Genomic DNA, 18,874 nt, shown 5'->3' on the forward strand with positions numbered 1-18,874 from the left:
TCTCTCATACATATGTTATGGCAAATTCGAAATAAAAGATGCTTTCTCCATGCAATATACGAGTATATTTACAAAACGAAAATCTTAAAAAGCTCATGGCGAATATTGAGTATAGCGAGTGTAGTAAATAAAAGTATAAAGTTGTTAATGCGAAAAATGGCTAGTAGCTGTTTTACATACTAACTAATTAGCACTTCACAGAAAATGCACTAACAATGCAATATTTATTCAATGCGCTCATAGCTAAGAACGCTAAGGAATTAATTAAACAAGCAAGCGAGTTGTTATAAACGTGGTGAAAGGTGAAAACTACTGTTATTTTTCATATGTTATATTTCATGAGGAGCTTCGCTTTAATTCACTCTGCAGGATCTCACTTTTACATTATCAAGTGGAATCATTCGGGTAGTTCGTAAACGAAAACAAAACTAAAAAATCTTAATTACGAAAAACTGCAATGGACAATTGGTGATGAGTTCTCTGGCGCGCTATTCGCGACTACAGCGAGTGATCTAAGTTGTTGAGATTTTACAAAAACAATTCATTAGGTAAATCAAACAAAAACTAGAAAACAAAAAATATTGGAAACAAACTGAAATAACAAGAAAATCTAAAAGTGTAATAAAATACGCGCACACTGGAAAAACTCGTTTACATACAAATGAACGTATTGATAAAGTTGGCCATTCGTGAGCCTAAAATCTCAATGGATGATCTTTCCTGCACTGCATCAGCTGTCCATAGCATCCAACAAATGCGTCGAACGAAGAATAAATCGCCAACAACACAGAAATGTGTACATTCGTATTTTATTGTTGTTGTTGAGTTGTTTTTTAGTAGTCGTTGTAGTTATAGTTGTTGTTTTGCGTGTACATGTATGTTTGGCGAGTATTGGTATGTAAAATGCGAGTATAAGAAGAGGAAAATATGTAGTGTTTATTAATACTTCAAAGCAAATAGAAAAAATTTAGTAAATACAAGTGTTTGTATGTATGTATGTATGCATGTAAAGAGCATAGGATAGGACAGGCTAGAGTTAACTCCTTATACTACAATATACGCACGATGAGCTCATGAATTATGGATAGAGAACTAAATGATTTGGCGAAGGAATGCCAAAAACAAAATAAATAAAGAAGTGGAAATATCTCCATACCAAGCAATTTTAGTATGTGCATCCTTAGGCGTTCAGAAGCTGAAATTGAATTTTATGCTTGCACCCAAAAACAAACATACTCGTACATTTACATATATGTACATATTTCTTTTTAAGTTAATTCTTCCTGATGTTTGTTTGCATTGCGTTCACTTGACTAACTAATGGCGTTAATGAAAACAAAACTAATATAGCCGTCGCACAGTGGTGCGATTCCATGTATTTGGGGAGCAACAGAACATCACTCTCCGAGGCCGAAGCACTACTTAACCACACCGAATTTGGGCCAATATTATGATATCAATGTTCGGCCGAAACCGAACTGAACGACACGGAACATTTTCTAGGGCATAAGAAATAGACAATGAACTTGAAAAAAATCAGTTTTTTGTTTGTTCTTATTAAAAAGGCAAAACAAAGTGCATTGCTTTAAGTCACAATAATTTATGCTCATATTTTAAAATAACAAAAGGAAATTCACAAAAAAATGTATACAAATATTTGTACAAAAATATATACATATATAAAATATTCTAATATATTTATACAAATAAGTATATATGTACCTATTTCATTTATTCATTTTCATTTATGCCACTATTGAATATCCAAAAAAATGTTTGATTATTCTCTTTTTTGCTGTCCCCGAGAAGTGATTAGCTGAATTTGAAAGCTATAGAGCGCTGAATCCGAAATCGGTCTGAACAATTTTCAATAACGTCAAAGTTTTCAAGGAAATTTCATTCAGAATGTCCAAAGAATGCTTCTTAAGTCAGATATGCGAGTAAACTGTTACTATTTAATGTTTAACATATCTATTTTTACAGACTTCCACGAACACTATTAGAACTTTTAGCGTCCATGGCCAGCCTATGTTAGTTTACTGTTTTATGTAGGCACTTGCTGTTAAATTCCTATGGCGCTTTAATAGCACTTGTGAAGAAATTTTAGTTAAATGAAAGCAACTGAGGAAAATATTAACTTCAATTTCAATTAAATTCTCGCTAAATCTTGATGTTGTATAAATTTACTGAGAAACTAAATTCGATTTCGGCATATCAAAATCGTTCGAAATCAACAGCACCATTTCTTGATGAAAAAGCAATATTGAATAATTATTTAATGCCCAAAATCTAATAACTTTCGTATTGTAATGTAAAAACAATAGGTAGGTTAGGTTAGATTAGGTTAGCGGCCGGCCACTATGGGACACACGCATGTTCATAGCTCATTGAAAGTCGATCACAATTATCATGCGATTCTGCAAGTCTGTAAGGGTAGGTCTATGTCATTGTCTGTGTACTCATTAGTCCACTTGGTGCCAAATCTCGTTAGTTCTTCAGCCCTGCAGTTCCCCTCGATGTCGCAATGGCCAAGAACCCATGTTACCTTTCGATGAAATGACTGAGAGAGAGAGAGATGTGCAATAACTTATAAACATTTGTCCACGAGGGGGTCTCACTCTCTCCATCTGTATAAAGCTGATCTGCAACACTGAAAAATTGTGTGCTAGTCGCACTCAATGGCGAAGCAGATAGGTGTTTTAAAGCCATCTTTTACTAAACAGCCAGTACAAAAAATGCTAAAACAAAACTAAAAGTGAATTGATCTTTACAATGAAGTACAAAGTAGGATCAGATATTATAACATTTTCTTTCCGTAATGGAAGGTCCAGGTAACTGTCGGGTATTTTTTAGCTGCATTAGAGCTATTGATATCGATAAGTATAGTTGGACAGCTAAGAACGGCAGGAAAACTGTGTTCACATTTCAGGTCAGTAAGATTTGGGAAGTCATTATGAATCATTTTGACACCAGAACAACGTTTCCAAATTGTGGAAATTTACTTTGAAAAAATTAATCTGTTCGCGAAGTTCGTAGACCGAATTATTGAAGAGGGCGCCAACTAAAATACAGCTCGTGCAGAATTTAATGCCAAATTACCTTCGTTTGCGTCACATTTTTGTTAATTGGCCTCATTGAGATTTATTATTCAGATCTATTGGAAAAATCAGTCAAAAATTGCAATGATCGAATGAACCCTGTAACACGTACGAGTAGAAGCGGCGGACATATACCGGATATATCATACTCTAAAAAAAAAAAAACAGTTCCATGAAATTATGTACCAGATTATACCAAAACTCATTCCAACAATATTTCTGTTTTATACTATCATTTTAAGTTAACCTGACAATTTTAGAGGTTGCCTACGATAGCTATCATTATAGCAGATGGAACGACATACTACACAAATAGGCAGAGAATACGCGACACCTTTTATAATTTTTTTTTTAATGGATTATAAAAAAAATTATTATCAGCTTTAGACTTCCATTTTATTACACTAAAATTTTTTAATTTATAAAACTGCATACCAAAAACCTTTCTAGAAATTCCTATTGAAAACCGTGGAAATGGGCTCGAACGAAGAGTGTTGGGAATTTTTCCAATTTTTTAGAAAGTTTAAAATTTGGAATTATATGGTTTTTGTTACACCATGAGCTACACTTTTATAAACAAAAAAAAAAAAAAAAAAAAAAAAAACATTCAAAATAAATAGGAAAAATTGTCAAAACTGGTCGAAATGATGATGTGATTGATGCTCTCGCTCTTATCGCAAACATAATCGCAGCATAGTGCACAATATTCTTTACATTTTTTATAGTAAAAACGAGAATATTTACAATTTTCACTCACGATCAAATACTAATAATTCTTCAATAAATATTAGTACGATAACCCTGCTTTATTTGAGTCTACAAAATATCAATTGTGAAACGCGCTATGGGATTACGAGATATATTCGAGTTTAAAATCGTTTCTCGACTATTTGTTACCAAACTTTTTAGACTACAAAGGAAATGCAAGTTTGCAATCTACGAACCACTGTGCAACGGCCGGTTAGGATGAATGCTATTTATTTCGTGAGTATTGTAAATATGCGTATATGTATGTGTGTAAATTTATGTGTAAAAATGAAGTGATGATATTTTTACGAAGGTGCAAGGCATACATATGTATTTATTTCCATATAAGGGAATGCATGCTTGTATTTTTTTAATACAAATAAAGACGACTTATCGATTGGCTAATGATCGGAGAATGTGCATTTACATTTCGAATTGCCTGCATTTACATATGAAATTGTTTACAAATGCAATTTAAATTATTATTTTTCTTGTTTTAGTTGAGTTTTTACGCTGGATATATTTACGCCTACATTGATTTACATACATACAGTGGCTCACAGAAGTATTTTGCATAATAGCGCGTATGTACAAATTTAAGATTTTGTATGTACTAAGTATCCGAAAATAAAAATGTTAATACTTACACGCATTATTGAGCACTGTCTTAGCAATTGGGCTACACATCATGCACAAAAATTGTACCGTTAGGTGCATATAACAAAAAACGTGCGTAGCAATGAAAATGTGTGCTCACAAAAGTATTTTGCTTATTGTTTATAGATACCGTTACTGGACGCAGTTCAGTTACTTTTTCTGTTTTCGCTGAAGTTGTGGCTACAAGTGCGTATTATAATCAATTTTATTTGTAATTGAGTTCATTTCGTTTGTAATTGTGGTACTGTGCATATCGGAAATGCCAAAGGGTAAAGAACTAACTACAGCTGAAAAAAAAAATTATTTTACATCTCCATAATGAAGGAAAATCTACGAAATATATTTGCAATATGTTTAGTCGATGCCGCCAAACGATAGAAAATGTAATAAAACGGTGTAAAGAACGCGGTAATTTAGAAAATTTAACCCGTTTTGGTCGACCAAAGTTGCTAACTGAGAGAGAAGAACGCCAAATATTGAAAGAAAATCGCAAAAACCCACATTTATCAGCCCCAAAAATCAATGACAAAATAAAAGCAACCTTTCAGATTGAAGTATCCGATGAGACAGTGGGCAGAGCCCTCAGAAGCAACAATATTCACGGTCGTGCAGCAAGGAAAAAACCACTGATTTCACAAGTCAATAAAGCAAAGTGGCTTTTATTCGCCAACACCTATAAAACCAAAAGTTTTGAGTTTTGGAAAACCGTCATATTTAGTGATGAAAGCAAATACAACATTTTTGGTCCGGACGGACGTCGTATGGTATGGCGGAAGCCAAATGAAGAGCTGCGATTAAAAAATGTTAAATCCACTGTTAAGCACGGTGGAGGTTCCGTCATGGTGTGGGGTTGTATGTCGGCCCAAGGAGTCGGAAAGCTGGTGTTTATAGATGGAACGATGGATAAACACCTTTATTTGTCTATTCTCAAAGACAACTTACATTCCAGTGCAGAAAAAATGGGAATGTCGTCTAACCACTTTTTGTTTCAACACGACAACGACCCCAAGCATACAGCTCATGATGTCAAAATGTGGATACTTTTTAATACAAAACATTTGCCAACACCTCCCCAAAGTCCCGATATCAACCCCATAGAAAATCTGTGGGCCTCTCTCGAAGAAAGAGTGCGAGAACATAAAATTTCGTCAAAAAGTGACCTTAAAGATGTTTTACTCCAAGAATGGGAAAAAATACCTCTTGACTTTTGTCGCAAGTTAATAGAATCTATGCCAAGGCGCTTGGAAGCAGTTTCCAAAAATAATGGTTATCATACGAAATATTGAATTAATAGAAATTAGTATATTTGTACACCACCTAGTCAAAAGCAAAATACTTTTGTGAGCAATGAATTCTATTTTATTTTACTTTTTTTACGTTTACATTGGAACATATTTTTCTTTTAAAGTTTTAATACATTGTTTATGTAGATATAAGGTTTATGTTTAAGAATTTATGAAATAATTAACAAATGAAGTTAAAAAATATACAGGAATTGAAGCGTGAACTTATTTGTCTTCTCATGCAAAATACTTTTGTGAGTCACTGTAAGTGACAAGTGATTCGTATGGGATTTATGAGCTACATATCTAAATATATATTGCTTATATTCTAAAAGTCTGCCATACTTCACTTCTGGCAGATATGAGTTTGTAATTGATCATGAAGAGACGCTAAACAAGATGTTTCGCTGATACTATGAATGCTTAGTGAAATTACTTTCAAAAATATGTATGTATATGCCTGTAAGCAGGTTGCGCTATTCCAATTTGGTCGGTGGAATTATTGAATAATTTATACAATTCTCAATCGAGTGGCGTCAACAGTTATGGTTTTAAATGTCGATCACAGAATACACTCAATCATCGAAAATATTATTGGCGTACTATACCCAAAGCGGGCATCATTAGTCACTTAGCCTAAAAATGTTTCAAACACGGGTGTGTATTAGGGTGCTGCTGATCCGCACATCATAAGATTAGAAATTGATTCCTTTGACCGGTGTGTGTTCAAAAACCATGTCTGAGTCATTCTTCTGTAAAACTGATGAAACAATCGGTGACGATTGATATCGATAAATGCTCGTTCCGTTTCAGTTACCGGAAATTTGTGAGAGGTGTGCAAAACTTCAATTTCTAATAAAACAGAATAACATGCCAGCCAACAGTTGAACTATTGCATTGGAAGTTCCCGCGATGCATGTTTAATGTTTTACAAGGTGGCGCAAAATTAATCATCCAATTTTATTTTTGAATAAATTTTTTAATAAATGAAAATATTTTTTACTTAATGAAAATGATGAAAATCTTTGTTTTGACCTTCACGCGCTCCATTACTTATTAGTTTTTATACTGCAGCTGTCTAGTTCACCAGTGCCAAATATGATTAATGTGCGACGCGATATGCAAAAATGATAAGTATTCCGAAAGCGTGATTAATTCTCGCCACCTTGTATAAGATCAAGATCTTCGGACTTGACTTCATGATCGGACTACTTTAAGAAAAAAAAAACTCGAGACGCCGAAATGGCAACGATATCGCCGTAGACGTTGACAAATATGATGGAAAGTGCCAGAAAAAAAGAATTTTCCTTTATTTTGCCAATAACTGTGGCCACTTAATCGATATTACTTTTGGAAGCTAGTTGAAATTAATGCTAAGAAAGTAAGGTGAATAAAATAAGCACAACTTTCCTAAAAATCGATTGTGAATTGTTAAAGTTATTGAATAATTCCACTGATCAGACTAAGGTGGACTAAGGCACACCCTGTACTTTACAAACTAAATTAAAATGCTTATAGAATTTTTGTTTAGTTTTGGAAGCCGATAGTAAATTCATACCGTCTATAATAACAACAAAAAACTACTGCATTTGCAGCTATTCAAAAACAAAATAAAAATATTAAAGAACATCCTTCTTCGAAAACTGGACTAAACAGTTAGATTTTTTCCAAGCATGGACTTCAATTTCTAGCCTGTCTCTAACTGCAGATGCAAAACGATCTGGCAACGATAACATATTTTGTAACAAAATCTGCCAAACTCCAAACAGATTAACAGTCTGCTATTTAATTTAACAGTCTGCTATCCGAATGTTAATGAGTTAGCAGAGACACTGTATGGAACAACCTGAATTTATATCCGGGAAAGGACTGTCATATCTGCAGCAATTTCATAAAATTTTGGAATATTGTTTTATGCTGTTACTATAGTTGCCCCAGCCAACTGGGTTGGTGCGTGACTACCATTCGAAATTCACAGAGAGAACGTAGGTGCGAATCTCGGTGAAACACCAAAATTAAGAAAAACATTTTTCTATGGCGGTCGCCCCTCGGCAGGCAATGGCAAACCTACGATTGTTTTTCTGCCGTGAAAAAGCTCCTCATAAAAATATCTGCCGTTCGGAGTCGGCTTGAAACTGTAGGTCCCTCCCTTTGTGGAACAACACCAAGACGCATACCACAAATAGGAGGAGGAGCCCGGCCAAACACCCGAAAAGGGTGTACGCCCCAATTATATACATATATATATAAATATAAGTAAATGAAGACTGACTACAGAAATGATCCTGTGAAGTATAGTCTTTTAGGTGGTCTATTAGTTGAGGGCATGAATATATGTCTTCTCCTTTATGCCGATGATATCGTTCTCCTAGCGGATAACCCTAAAGTCATGCAATCCATGATTAATAACCTGGAGAAATATTGCGCTGAATGGAATATGGAAGTAAACCAAAATAAATCGGAGATGATGGTGTTTAGAAGAGGTGGACGACTTTCCCAGGCTGAAAAATGGTGGTACCAAGGTAAAGAAATTAAATTGGTGGCCGAATATAAATATCTTGGTGTCATTCTCACACCCAAAATGGCATTCAGCAAGCACTTAGAAGCCAGAAATACTTCAGCAAAAGCTAGTATTAATTGCACATGGAACGATTTTTTAGCGAAGCCATTCATTTCATTAAAATCAAAATGGAAGCTGTTCCAAGCGGTATGCAGAGCGATCCAAACCTACGCAGCGCAAATTTGGGGATATGCCTTATTCGATGAGGTAAATAAACTTCAACGCTACTTTATTAAAAGAATCCTCAAACTACCCGAGTTCACTCCAAATTATGCAATAACATTAGAAACTAATATAGAAGATAGCCACATGTATTCATTAGAATTACACATGAAGTATATCTGGAAAACTATTTACAAATATAATTGCAACAGACTCCCACACAAACTAACACAAGGCATCTTAAATAAAAATGTATTTTGGCTTAAACATCTGAACGACATGGGAATGGAGTTCGGTCTGAAGTTTGAAGAAAACATCACTTCTATAGACTGGCAAGATCGCTGTGTGCAACTTCTTACCGAAATGAGAGTAAAAGATATCAACATGGCAAGGCAAAAAGCACAGTCAAGCGAGAAGCGAATTTATAAACATTTAGACTACTCAAAAGGGGAATCATATATTAAAGAAGATATGCGGCTAGCTGATATTACGACAATTTTCAAAGCAAGATGTGGTTTACTGAAGCTAAATGCAACTACGTATGGAAATGCTCAGAAAATATGCACCCTCTGCAATTTAAACGAGGAAGAAAATATGCAGCACTTCTTAGGAAGATGTCCGGTACTGAAGGAGATCAGAATAAAATACCTAAACGCAGCGAAGCTAAATGAAGCAGAAGTAATAGATATACTTAATGGCCACAATTGGAAAATACTAACTTGCTTTATATACTCAGCCTTACGCTATAGAAATTTTCTTATTGCAGAGTTCAATTTTTGATTAATTTTTGAGTTATGACAGACAACATTGTTATTGCCACAAATTTATTATTTCTTTCTTTATGTATTTATATGTATATTTAAACGAGTTATTGTAAAAATTATTGTAATGTAAGATGAAATATTTATAAATAAATAAAGAAGAATTACTACTACTATATAAATATAATAATATTTAATGTTATCTTCGACACCAGAGAGGGCCAAATTTAGGTTATGTTAATGTAAGTTCCTGAGGGTACATTCTAGGAAAGATTTTTTTAATCGGTAAAACCTATTGATTCCCTTGGAGTATTCTAAAAAGTGTATTTAGTTTTAATTTTAATTAGCATGTATCTAAATTATCCAGAAAAGGGGTCCACAATAGAGAAGTAACAATTTGTATTTGCAAAGTTAAGCCGGAATTGGGCTAAAATTAAGCTTGAAGACCACTCGATAGAACCATATGGTTAAAACATTTTGAATTTTTTACTTTCCCTCTTACCAGGGATTTTCGTTTTCTTGGATAATTTTTCGACTTTCTTGGGCTACTTTTTCTTACTTTTTAACCAGGAATCAATCTTATTTGACTTACCCTTACGTACACCCATTAATGTTGGGTTCTTAGTACTACTAGTACAACCCTACCTCAGGCATTCTTCCAGATCTTTGTGTGCTTGGTTTCTACTAGCAATGTTTTTGTTGTGGTCAACTGTAATTTGATTTGCCTTTTTGAAAAACACATGGACTTCCAAACAAGGTTCAAGAAGATTCATAGAGACGCTTTCATACAGCAATACTTGCTGAACTTTGTTTTTTAAAATAAGATAAAACAAAGAATTTAGATAAAAATTATTAAAATTTGTTTGGTATTAGAATGACGGAGGTTGGGTAATTATTATAAATGAAAAAAAATATAGGATAGTGCTCAGCACGACTGCGTTTACAGATATCGATTTTTGTATCATATATTTAAATTACTTTTAGGTAAAATGGCGGGTCTATTTCGTTAATCACGTCGCGGATTTTGAGCTTTGAGACAGGGACCGATTCGATTGGCTCCGTATAGACTCTATCTTCAACAAGCGCCACACAAAATAACCCAGTGGCGTTAATTAGGGCGGCCAATTAACAGCTGAATTTCGTGAAATTATTCATCGGTAAATTTTATTTGCAATAAATTCATCGTTTCGTGGCTATGTGCCATGTGGCACCGTTCTGTTGAACTCACATGTCAGTCATATCCATATCATCGAAAATAGGGTAAAATGCGGCTTTTAACATTTCTCGATAGCGTAACCCGCTAGCTGTAACCGCATTTCCAGCTAAATTCTCGATAAAAAAATTGCCCAATTGCTCAAAATAGCGCCGCAAGCAGAGATATTTAGATCATGCAAAAGCTTCTCAATAATAGCTCCTGGATTTGCAGAACCTCAAATGAAGCAATTTTGTTTGTGTATCTCAATTTTAGATAACGTCGAGGAGTTCACAAACTCGAATCTTTTTCAACACTGAGACTCATTGCTATTATATTTTTACTTGAACGACCCAGTCGAACACGCATTGCTGCTGATCAGTCGACTGAAATTTACCGAACAAATTCTTATCAGCGGTCTCAGAAGGACGACCATGTTGGCAAAAAAAGTCACTAATTTTACGATTGATTTTTATTATTTTAATGCGATTTTTCAGCGAACTTGAATTCACTGTAACAATTGCCAAAGCTTCTACTTGTATGTGTCAAAAAATCGAGTATCAAAACCTTTATGACATTAAAGTTTGGCCCTATTGACAAACAAAGTTATTTTTGAAAATCCCTGCCTGTACATGCAAAATATACCTGCAAAATTAATAACCTATGGGAAGATTTGAAATTTCTACAATGGTGTCAATGGTGTCGTACGTCAATAATATTTGACATTTGTGAACTAGACAGCTGCAGTGCAGTACAAACAGACAAGCAATGGGGCGCGTAAAGGTCAAAATAAAGATTTCCATCACTGAACCCCACTTTGTTGCTTATTTGGTAAAAGTTATTCAAAAACAAAACTTACGATAATTTCGCGCTCCCTTGCACCTAATTACTTGAGAAATCTGTAACTAATATACCTACATATGTATATAAATTTCTGATACTCTCTTTCACTTCACCAACGTAGGTATGTATATGTGTACATACATACACAATAGCATATTTCACTTAAATTCACATTTATTCTTAATAGCACCTCATAATTAGATTTACACTCTACAATGAAATGCAGCATCTCAAGCACACCTATAATACAAGATAGTTCGCTTTCACGCACACACTATACATATAGGTATGTACATATGTAATTTCGAATCTCTACTACATACCGTCTAACAGTTTGACGAAATTATCTGGAAATACACCAACTTTGCCCTGCAACTCGCCCTTCCACCAACCCTTGTCCGGCAATTCCATGCTGATGATCGTGATGATTTCGCCCACTTTCAACTCCAGCTCATCGTCGTTTTGTGGCGTATACGGATACTCGACGCGACAGTACTCCCGTTGCGGTTTTGGTGGCAACGATGGTGCAACATCATCCATTGATGTGTTGTTTGTGCTGGTCGATGGCGCGTTGGAGTTGCCGCTGCTTATGCTACTAATATTCAATAGATCCTCTTTGGAGCTGTGAAAACTAATGCGATTCATTTTCTTCGTTGTTGAACTGGCGGTTACTGTGTTTGTGCTAGTCGATGATGTGGAACTACTAGCACCGACATTTGGCGTTGCTATTGCGGTGGAGGCGGCAGAAGTTGCAGCTGTTTTTAGTGTTGATGTAGCGGCAGGACCGGCAGCTGGTCGTTTACTGGCCAAAATAGGTGATGGCTCGATAACGGTAACGAAATTCGATGGAAATACACCGATTTTGTTTTTTAAACGTCCACGCCACCAGCCTTCCTCGACCTAAATGGCGAATAATAATAAAGAAAAGAATATGAAAGTGTGGAAAATGTATTGTATCTTTCAATGAGTTGCTTATGTGAGTATGTGAGTATGTGTGCTTGTGTATGTGAAATATGCCAGCCACAGCCACAATGGTTATGCTTTTCTTCTTTCTAGTCTCTATACAATCGTAACCAAGTCCAAGTGACGTAAATGTTTTGTAATACTTAGTTATTGTTGTTACATAGTAGCTGACTGGCTAGCATTCATATTTTAGTTGTTGTACATATACACGTAGTACAAACCTCCCCCAGGAATTCAATGACATCACCCACGGCCAGCGACAATTCGTCGTCATTGACTTGTGTGTAGCTGAAGATGACTTTACAGCGACGATTGGCTGTTGCTGCTTTGTCCCTGCAAGTGAAATGTAGTGAATTAGAAAACAAAATAGAAAAAACACAAAAACACATATGAAAATAATCATCGATTGAAGTAGAGGAAGAATAGAAAAGTTATTTTATAAAAAAAATTTTTAATGAGTACTTAGTTGTGTGATAAGAAAAGAGCGTGTGACATTTTCAGTGAAAATTTTCAAATTTGCTTCTACTAAATAAGAACAAAAAATACAACACAATCCTTATCAATTTCCCAAACAAAATTCAATTTTAATATTTGCTTATCGTTTGAGTGCAGCACTAAACCCGGTCCGATACAAACCTCATTGTGACTTTATTTTCGTCGCTGTTATCAATAACTCGCACAAAATTATCCGGAAACATGCCTGTTTCGCCTGTAGATTGCAGTGTGCCTTCCCACCAGCCACCCGGCATCTGTTTAATGTTGTGTATAAGAGCACCTTTGACTAAGTCCAGCTCATCGGGTTCCTTGCCCACATAATCATACTCGACAATGGCGGAAACTGCAAGAAAAGTAAATGAAAAGAAAGTTGTAATTGTTTATTGTTGAAGGAAAAAACAAAAACTATCATCAATTTGTAGACAGCTACCAGATATAAAAAGAAATAACTAAAAACTTAATTAAGAAACAGAATGCGGTAAAATGGAGTAAATAAAGTGAATGGGTTAATTTGTAACAAACAAAACTTCAGCAGCACTAACACTAACCCTAACAGCGAATTACCGTAATCGACTTGTGCGTAAAAATTTCTGTTGATGTTGTTGTTTTTATTGCTGTGGTTACCTTATTACCACAATTAAGTGAAGATGGCGTCGAAAGCAAAACCGTAAACACCAATTAAACTAAGCTAAGCTGCCAATAAAAAGTGTTGAACTCATTTCGGAAACAATACCACAGCGTGAAAGCCCTACAAGTATATACAGTGAGTGCCACTGAAAATCGCACACATTTTTTTGCTATGTTTTCTACATTTATTTTTTTAAATTACTATATTATAAAAATATCGGTAAACTTTCAGCAAATATTAATATACATAAATCTAAGCACAACATTTTTTGAAAAACTGTGAGGAAAAAATCTAAAAATTAACAAACATTTAAAAGGATTTGGCGAATTGCCTCCAAAGAAATGTGAATGCGTTCTAAGGGGAAATCACGCGAAAAAAACCATTACTTCTAAACGATCAATAGTAGCGGCATCGAATTTGCATCATATTGGGCATCAAAATTATGCAATTGCATACAGGGTGGTACATATAGTGGTTCATTTTTAAAAATTCACAAAAATTAATTATTTTTATATAAAGGGTGTTTTTTAAAAGTTTGAGAACTTTAAATTATAATAGAATAGAGAAATGTTGTTGAAATTAATTTTTTTTTGTTATAACCTGGTAAATAATTACATGGCATTTATTTTTATTTTTATTATTTATTTTTACTTGATAACTTGAACTGATAATACAAAACAGAAATATTGTTGAAATTAATTATTTTTGTTATAACCTGGTAGATAATTTAATGGAATTTATTTTTTATATCTGGTTTATTACATGGTCTAATCGATCAGTCTAATTTTTGAATACTTTTTCCAATAATTCTGAATAATAAATCTAATTGAATCCAAAACGCAAACGATGATCATTTGGCTACAATTCATGCACTAGCAGTATGCCGTAAAATCTTCCACGTAGTCGCAGAACAAATGCCAACAAATTGAGAACGACTACGAATCGTCTAATAAATCAGCTTTATGAACTTCGCGAACAAATCTTTTTTTTTTTAAAGTAAATTCACACAATTTGGAAACGTTGTTCTGGCGTTAAACGATTCAGGATAACTTACTAGAACTTACTGAACAAAATTGTCAACACAGTTTATCATTCTCAGCTGTCCAACCATAGTTATCGATATCGATAGTTCTCAAGCAGCTAAAAAAGCACCCGATATTATTTGTTTATTTGAAAGAGCTAACATTTTCATTATTTATGGAATACGATTTCATTCATGTGGCTGCCTTGCCTTGACTGCCTTCGCAGTAGCGCATCTTATGACCCCAATTTTCTATTATATTTGTTTCTCACCCTATCTCACGAATGAGTTAAACGATATTCGCCTAAATCATTGGCAAATCGCAGCTCTGAGGTGGCCAATTCATATCGACGAAACAGCTAAAAACACGATTATCGAACTTAATGTGTAAAATATGTGTTCAATTTCAGGCCACACAAAATTGTCCATCATGCCTCTTTAGCTCTCACCGTTGACCGAAAGGGCGTTCATTCAGAGATCATCAGCATTTTCAATGCTCTAAAATCCACACCAAACTTTCACTCTCTGAGGATGTATTGGCTTCTCACGATCACGTGTGGCTGTATCGTTCCCCGGATACGCTTGTTAGCATAGCCGCGTAGATGAAAATGCGCTTAGTCAGAAAGGATGATTTTGCTTTTTCCAATAATCGCACTGTGTGGGCTACACAACATTGGCTTTGGAAATTACTTTGCAATATTTCGGAATTAATCAATGGATTCAAAGACCAACCATAGCCACCTGCCATAGCATTTATAGGCAATGGATTTTTGGTCTTGCAAATTTGTTGTGTCATGACAAACGAAAATGCATATTTATTATAATGCAACGCTGCAAGACCATTTGCACCGGATTGCACTGTTATATTAAAATTAAATAATCTGTACAACTTTTAAAATTTTGCCGATTTTTGTAAGGTTTTTAAATATGCAGGATCCTGTTTTTGTTAGAAGATGAGCCATATTTTTTATTAGAAATAAATGAATACCAAAAACGGCTTACGTTGCAAAATATTGTTATGCGATTTTCCATGCCACTCACTGTGTGCATAATTTTTTTGCATACAGGGTGGTTAATTTGTATGAAGTTTCACTGAAACAAACATAAAGTTAAGCCATCGGCCGTTTTTTTAAATACTGTACAAATACTTTCCAATTTCATAAAGATTCTTATTAAAAAGTGTAAATTTTGAGGCAATTTTTTTAATTTGTTAAATTTTTGGAACTTTGATGTTTAAAGGTTTTGTTATAAAGTACAATGAATTACATTTTTACAAGAATTTAGAGTGAAAGATTTACGAATATTGTAAAAAGATAACGTGATTTAAGGCCGGCGGGCCAATTAGATGTCCTAAATTCAGTAGTTTTCGCGAAGCGTTGTAGGATGAGAAAAAAAACAATTTGCCAAATGAAGTTTTGGGGATAGTTTAGTATATATTTGAACTAAAAAAAAAAATTTGTACAATCTCCAACAATATATTGTAAGCCGAGTTATCAATAGATTCCCAGAGCGCCTGTATCCAACTTTTGTACAAGATACAACTTGCAATTTTCATCTGAAAACAAAAAAAAAAAAGATTATTAATTTTGATGTAATTATCTTCGATGTGAACTAAGAAACACGTAAAATTCGAATTTTTGGGGAAGGTAGGAAAAAAAAATGGTTTTTCAAGGAAAAAAAAAACTCTTCAACTGGGTAAAAAAGTCGCTTAAAAAAGTTTTTGGATGTTTTTTAGTTCACATAGAAGATAATTACATCAAAATTAATAATCTTTTTTTTTTTGTTTTCAGATGAAAATTGCAAGTTGTATCTTGTACAAAAGTTGGATACAGGCGCTCTGGGAATCTATTGATAACTCGGCTTACAATATATTGTTGGAGATTGTACAAATTTTTTTTTTTAGTTCAAATATATATTAAACTATCCCCAAAACTTCATTAGGCTAATTGTTTTTTTTCTCATCCTACAACGCTTCGCGAAAACTACTGAATTTAGGACATCTAATTGGCCCGCCGGCCTTAATTATGTGAACTCGAGTATGCATACACTGTTGGAAAATAAAATAGAAATAAAAATATATTCTTGCAATTTTTGACAATTTTCTTTTCTTAATAACTCCGGACATTTGTGCCTTTCCAGTTCAAAGAATTAATGTGAATTAAAAAAATAAAAAGCCTCTTTTCCAAATATTCTACAACATAATAAAATTTCATCGAATTTTTGAAACGTTTCCTCGAAAAATAATAGAAACAAAAAGTTTTGCCACAAAAAATATCTGTTTAAAAAGATTCTTGCATATGACGAATTACTTAGTATTTCGTAGCACCTCCTGCTTGTTTTGACTTTTTGTAATTAGGGACCCTTGGGGACTTGGGTACAAATTGTGGTGAAGAAACTGGGAGCCAGGATACCTAAGCTGGAACTAAGCTCGAGCGCGATGAACCACATCGTAAAAGAACTATTTCTATGTCACGAATTCAGAATCGAATTGAGTGTCAAATAAATGTGACAGAAGAGTATCCAATATTCACCAGTGAGGAACTCCAGTCAACTGCGAGCAAGCTCAAAAACAACAAGGCAACAGGACCGGATGGAGTACCCACAGAAGTCCACAAGGAGATCACAAAAATACGACCACAAGCCTTACTAGACATGTACAACTCTTGTCTAAGAGAGGGAATTTGGAAAAAGCAGCAGCTGGTGCTAATAAGCAAGGGGAAAGGCAACCCGAACCTCCCTTCAGCATATCGACCATTTCGCATGCTCGACACAGCAGACAAGTTCTTTGAAAGATCGATCAAGCCTCGACTGGCCGGAGCCATAGATAACGCTGGAGGACTATCAGCAAGGCAGCCCGGCTTTTGGCGCGAAAAGTCTACAATAGGGTAAATTGAAACGGTCATAAAAAGCGTAGGAGCAGCGCCACAGGACAGTTTAGATGTAAGGAACGCTATCAATAGCGTACGGCCATTGTATAGACGTTGCATCCGGAGTGACACAAAGATCAATTCTCGGTCCCGATTTGTGGAACATTAATTATGAGGATATATTCAATTTAGAAGTACCCGATAGTACCTTTCTAATCGGATATCGCAGCAGTCATCACATAGCAAATTCTTGAAGAAGCTCGAAGAAACCTTAACCAAGCCATGATACGAGCACAAACGTAGCTAGATTCACGTGTATAAAAATTGGTTAAAAAATACTTTAAGGCAAATTTAATATTAAATGAACATAACCACAGAGAAAACGGAGCTAATACTTGTAACCAAGAAGCACATCCCGTTAGAAGTTAGCATGCAAACTTGCTCAAATACGCTAACCACAAAAAACGTTGTAAAGTACCTAGGCATTAGACTGGACTCGAGACTAACATTCTGGGCCCAAATAAAACACGTAGCAAAGCCGCTAAGATGGCATCCCTACTCAGTAGACTGATGGCAGAAATAGGGGGACCAACCCAGACAGTCAGGAAATAATGATGGATACCACGCTCTGCGTTCTCTTACACTCAGTACAACGAATGACAGCCATGAGAGTTGTGTCTGCTTACTGCACAGTATCAGGACCAGCTGTTCAAGTGATAAGAAGTTCAATACCGATAGATTAACTAGACTTTAAGAGGAAAAAAAAATGTAGGAGAGGATGGAAGAATGATTTGACAAACCTGCAGCGCGAAAAATAAAAGACAAAACGATACGGCTATGGCAAAACCGGTGGAGAATCGAAACACGCTAGGCTAATAAAAGACGTCGCTACAAGGCACAGCAGGAGCTTCGGTGAAGTAAATTTTCATACAACCCAGCTGAAGACGACGCTGAGCACACCTTTTTCCAATGCGAACGTTGAGAACAAGAACGTCGAACGCCGGAGAATGCAGTAGGTCACATAGCCACTGAAAACATAATCAACAAGGTGCAAAGCAGCGAGGAAATAATCAGTAGTTTCGCGGAAAAAATTCTCCGGATGATAAAGGGGTAGTTTATAGTCTATGGACATACCATTGCTGCGACAACAGCTTTGATGATGTGTTAGCTATTTATTCTCAGCCGATAGTGTATATAGAAAAGTTCTAATAAAATGATTGTTCTCAAAAATGTTCTCTTCTTTCCCTTGAGTATTAAATTGTCTCTATCCTTTAGTAAAAAATAGTCTCACTTTTTTCGCATGGCGTCCTAGACATCTGTGCTCCTTTGCTAAAATATATGCAAGCCACCCTGTTTATTAAGAGTCTATTGTGAAGAAAGAAATTGCTTCACATCTACAAAGATAACACATAGTTGAAAAAGATAATGGATAGCAGATAATAACAACACATTTCTTCTTTTTGTTTCTACGCTGTCTTGCGCATCAACTTTGCCAGAGGGCACGAATAACTAACTATGCAAAGCAGGAGAAAAAATTATGCACACATTTTTGCCACGCAATTATACAATACAAATAATTGCACACTGAACATAAATG

The 18,874-nt window shown here is 35.0% G+C and overlaps 1 protein-coding gene and 1 pseudogene across 8 annotated transcripts in view; both read right to left on the minus strand.

Annotated features, from left to right (window-relative positions):
* The window catches only part of LOC128855093 (E3 ubiquitin-protein ligase SH3RF1), a 95,095-nt gene that overhangs the window by 32,627 nt on the left and 43,594 nt on the right, over positions 1 to 18,874 (minus strand). For all 8 annotated transcript variants that reach the window (XM_054089713.1, XM_054089712.1, XM_054089710.1 and 5 more), the window contains 3 exons: positions 12,903 to 13,104; positions 12,488 to 12,599; positions 11,627 to 12,203 (listed from right to left, as the gene is read on the minus strand). In XM_054089713.1, coding sequence (XP_053945688.1) covers positions 11,627 to 12,203; positions 12,488 to 12,599; positions 12,903 to 13,104 — 891 coding nt within the window. The remainder of the gene's footprint in view (positions 1 to 11,626; positions 12,204 to 12,487; positions 12,600 to 12,902; positions 13,105 to 18,874) is intronic.
* LOC128856166 (small nucleolar RNA U3) lies at positions 8,010 to 8,087 on the minus strand (annotated as a pseudogene).

Source organism: Anastrepha ludens, chromosome 2 (genome assembly GCF_028408465.1).
Source record: "Anastrepha ludens isolate Willacy chromosome 2, idAnaLude1.1, whole genome shotgun sequence".
NCBI classification, from domain to species: domain Eukaryota; kingdom Metazoa; phylum Arthropoda; class Insecta; order Diptera; family Tephritidae; genus Anastrepha; species Anastrepha ludens.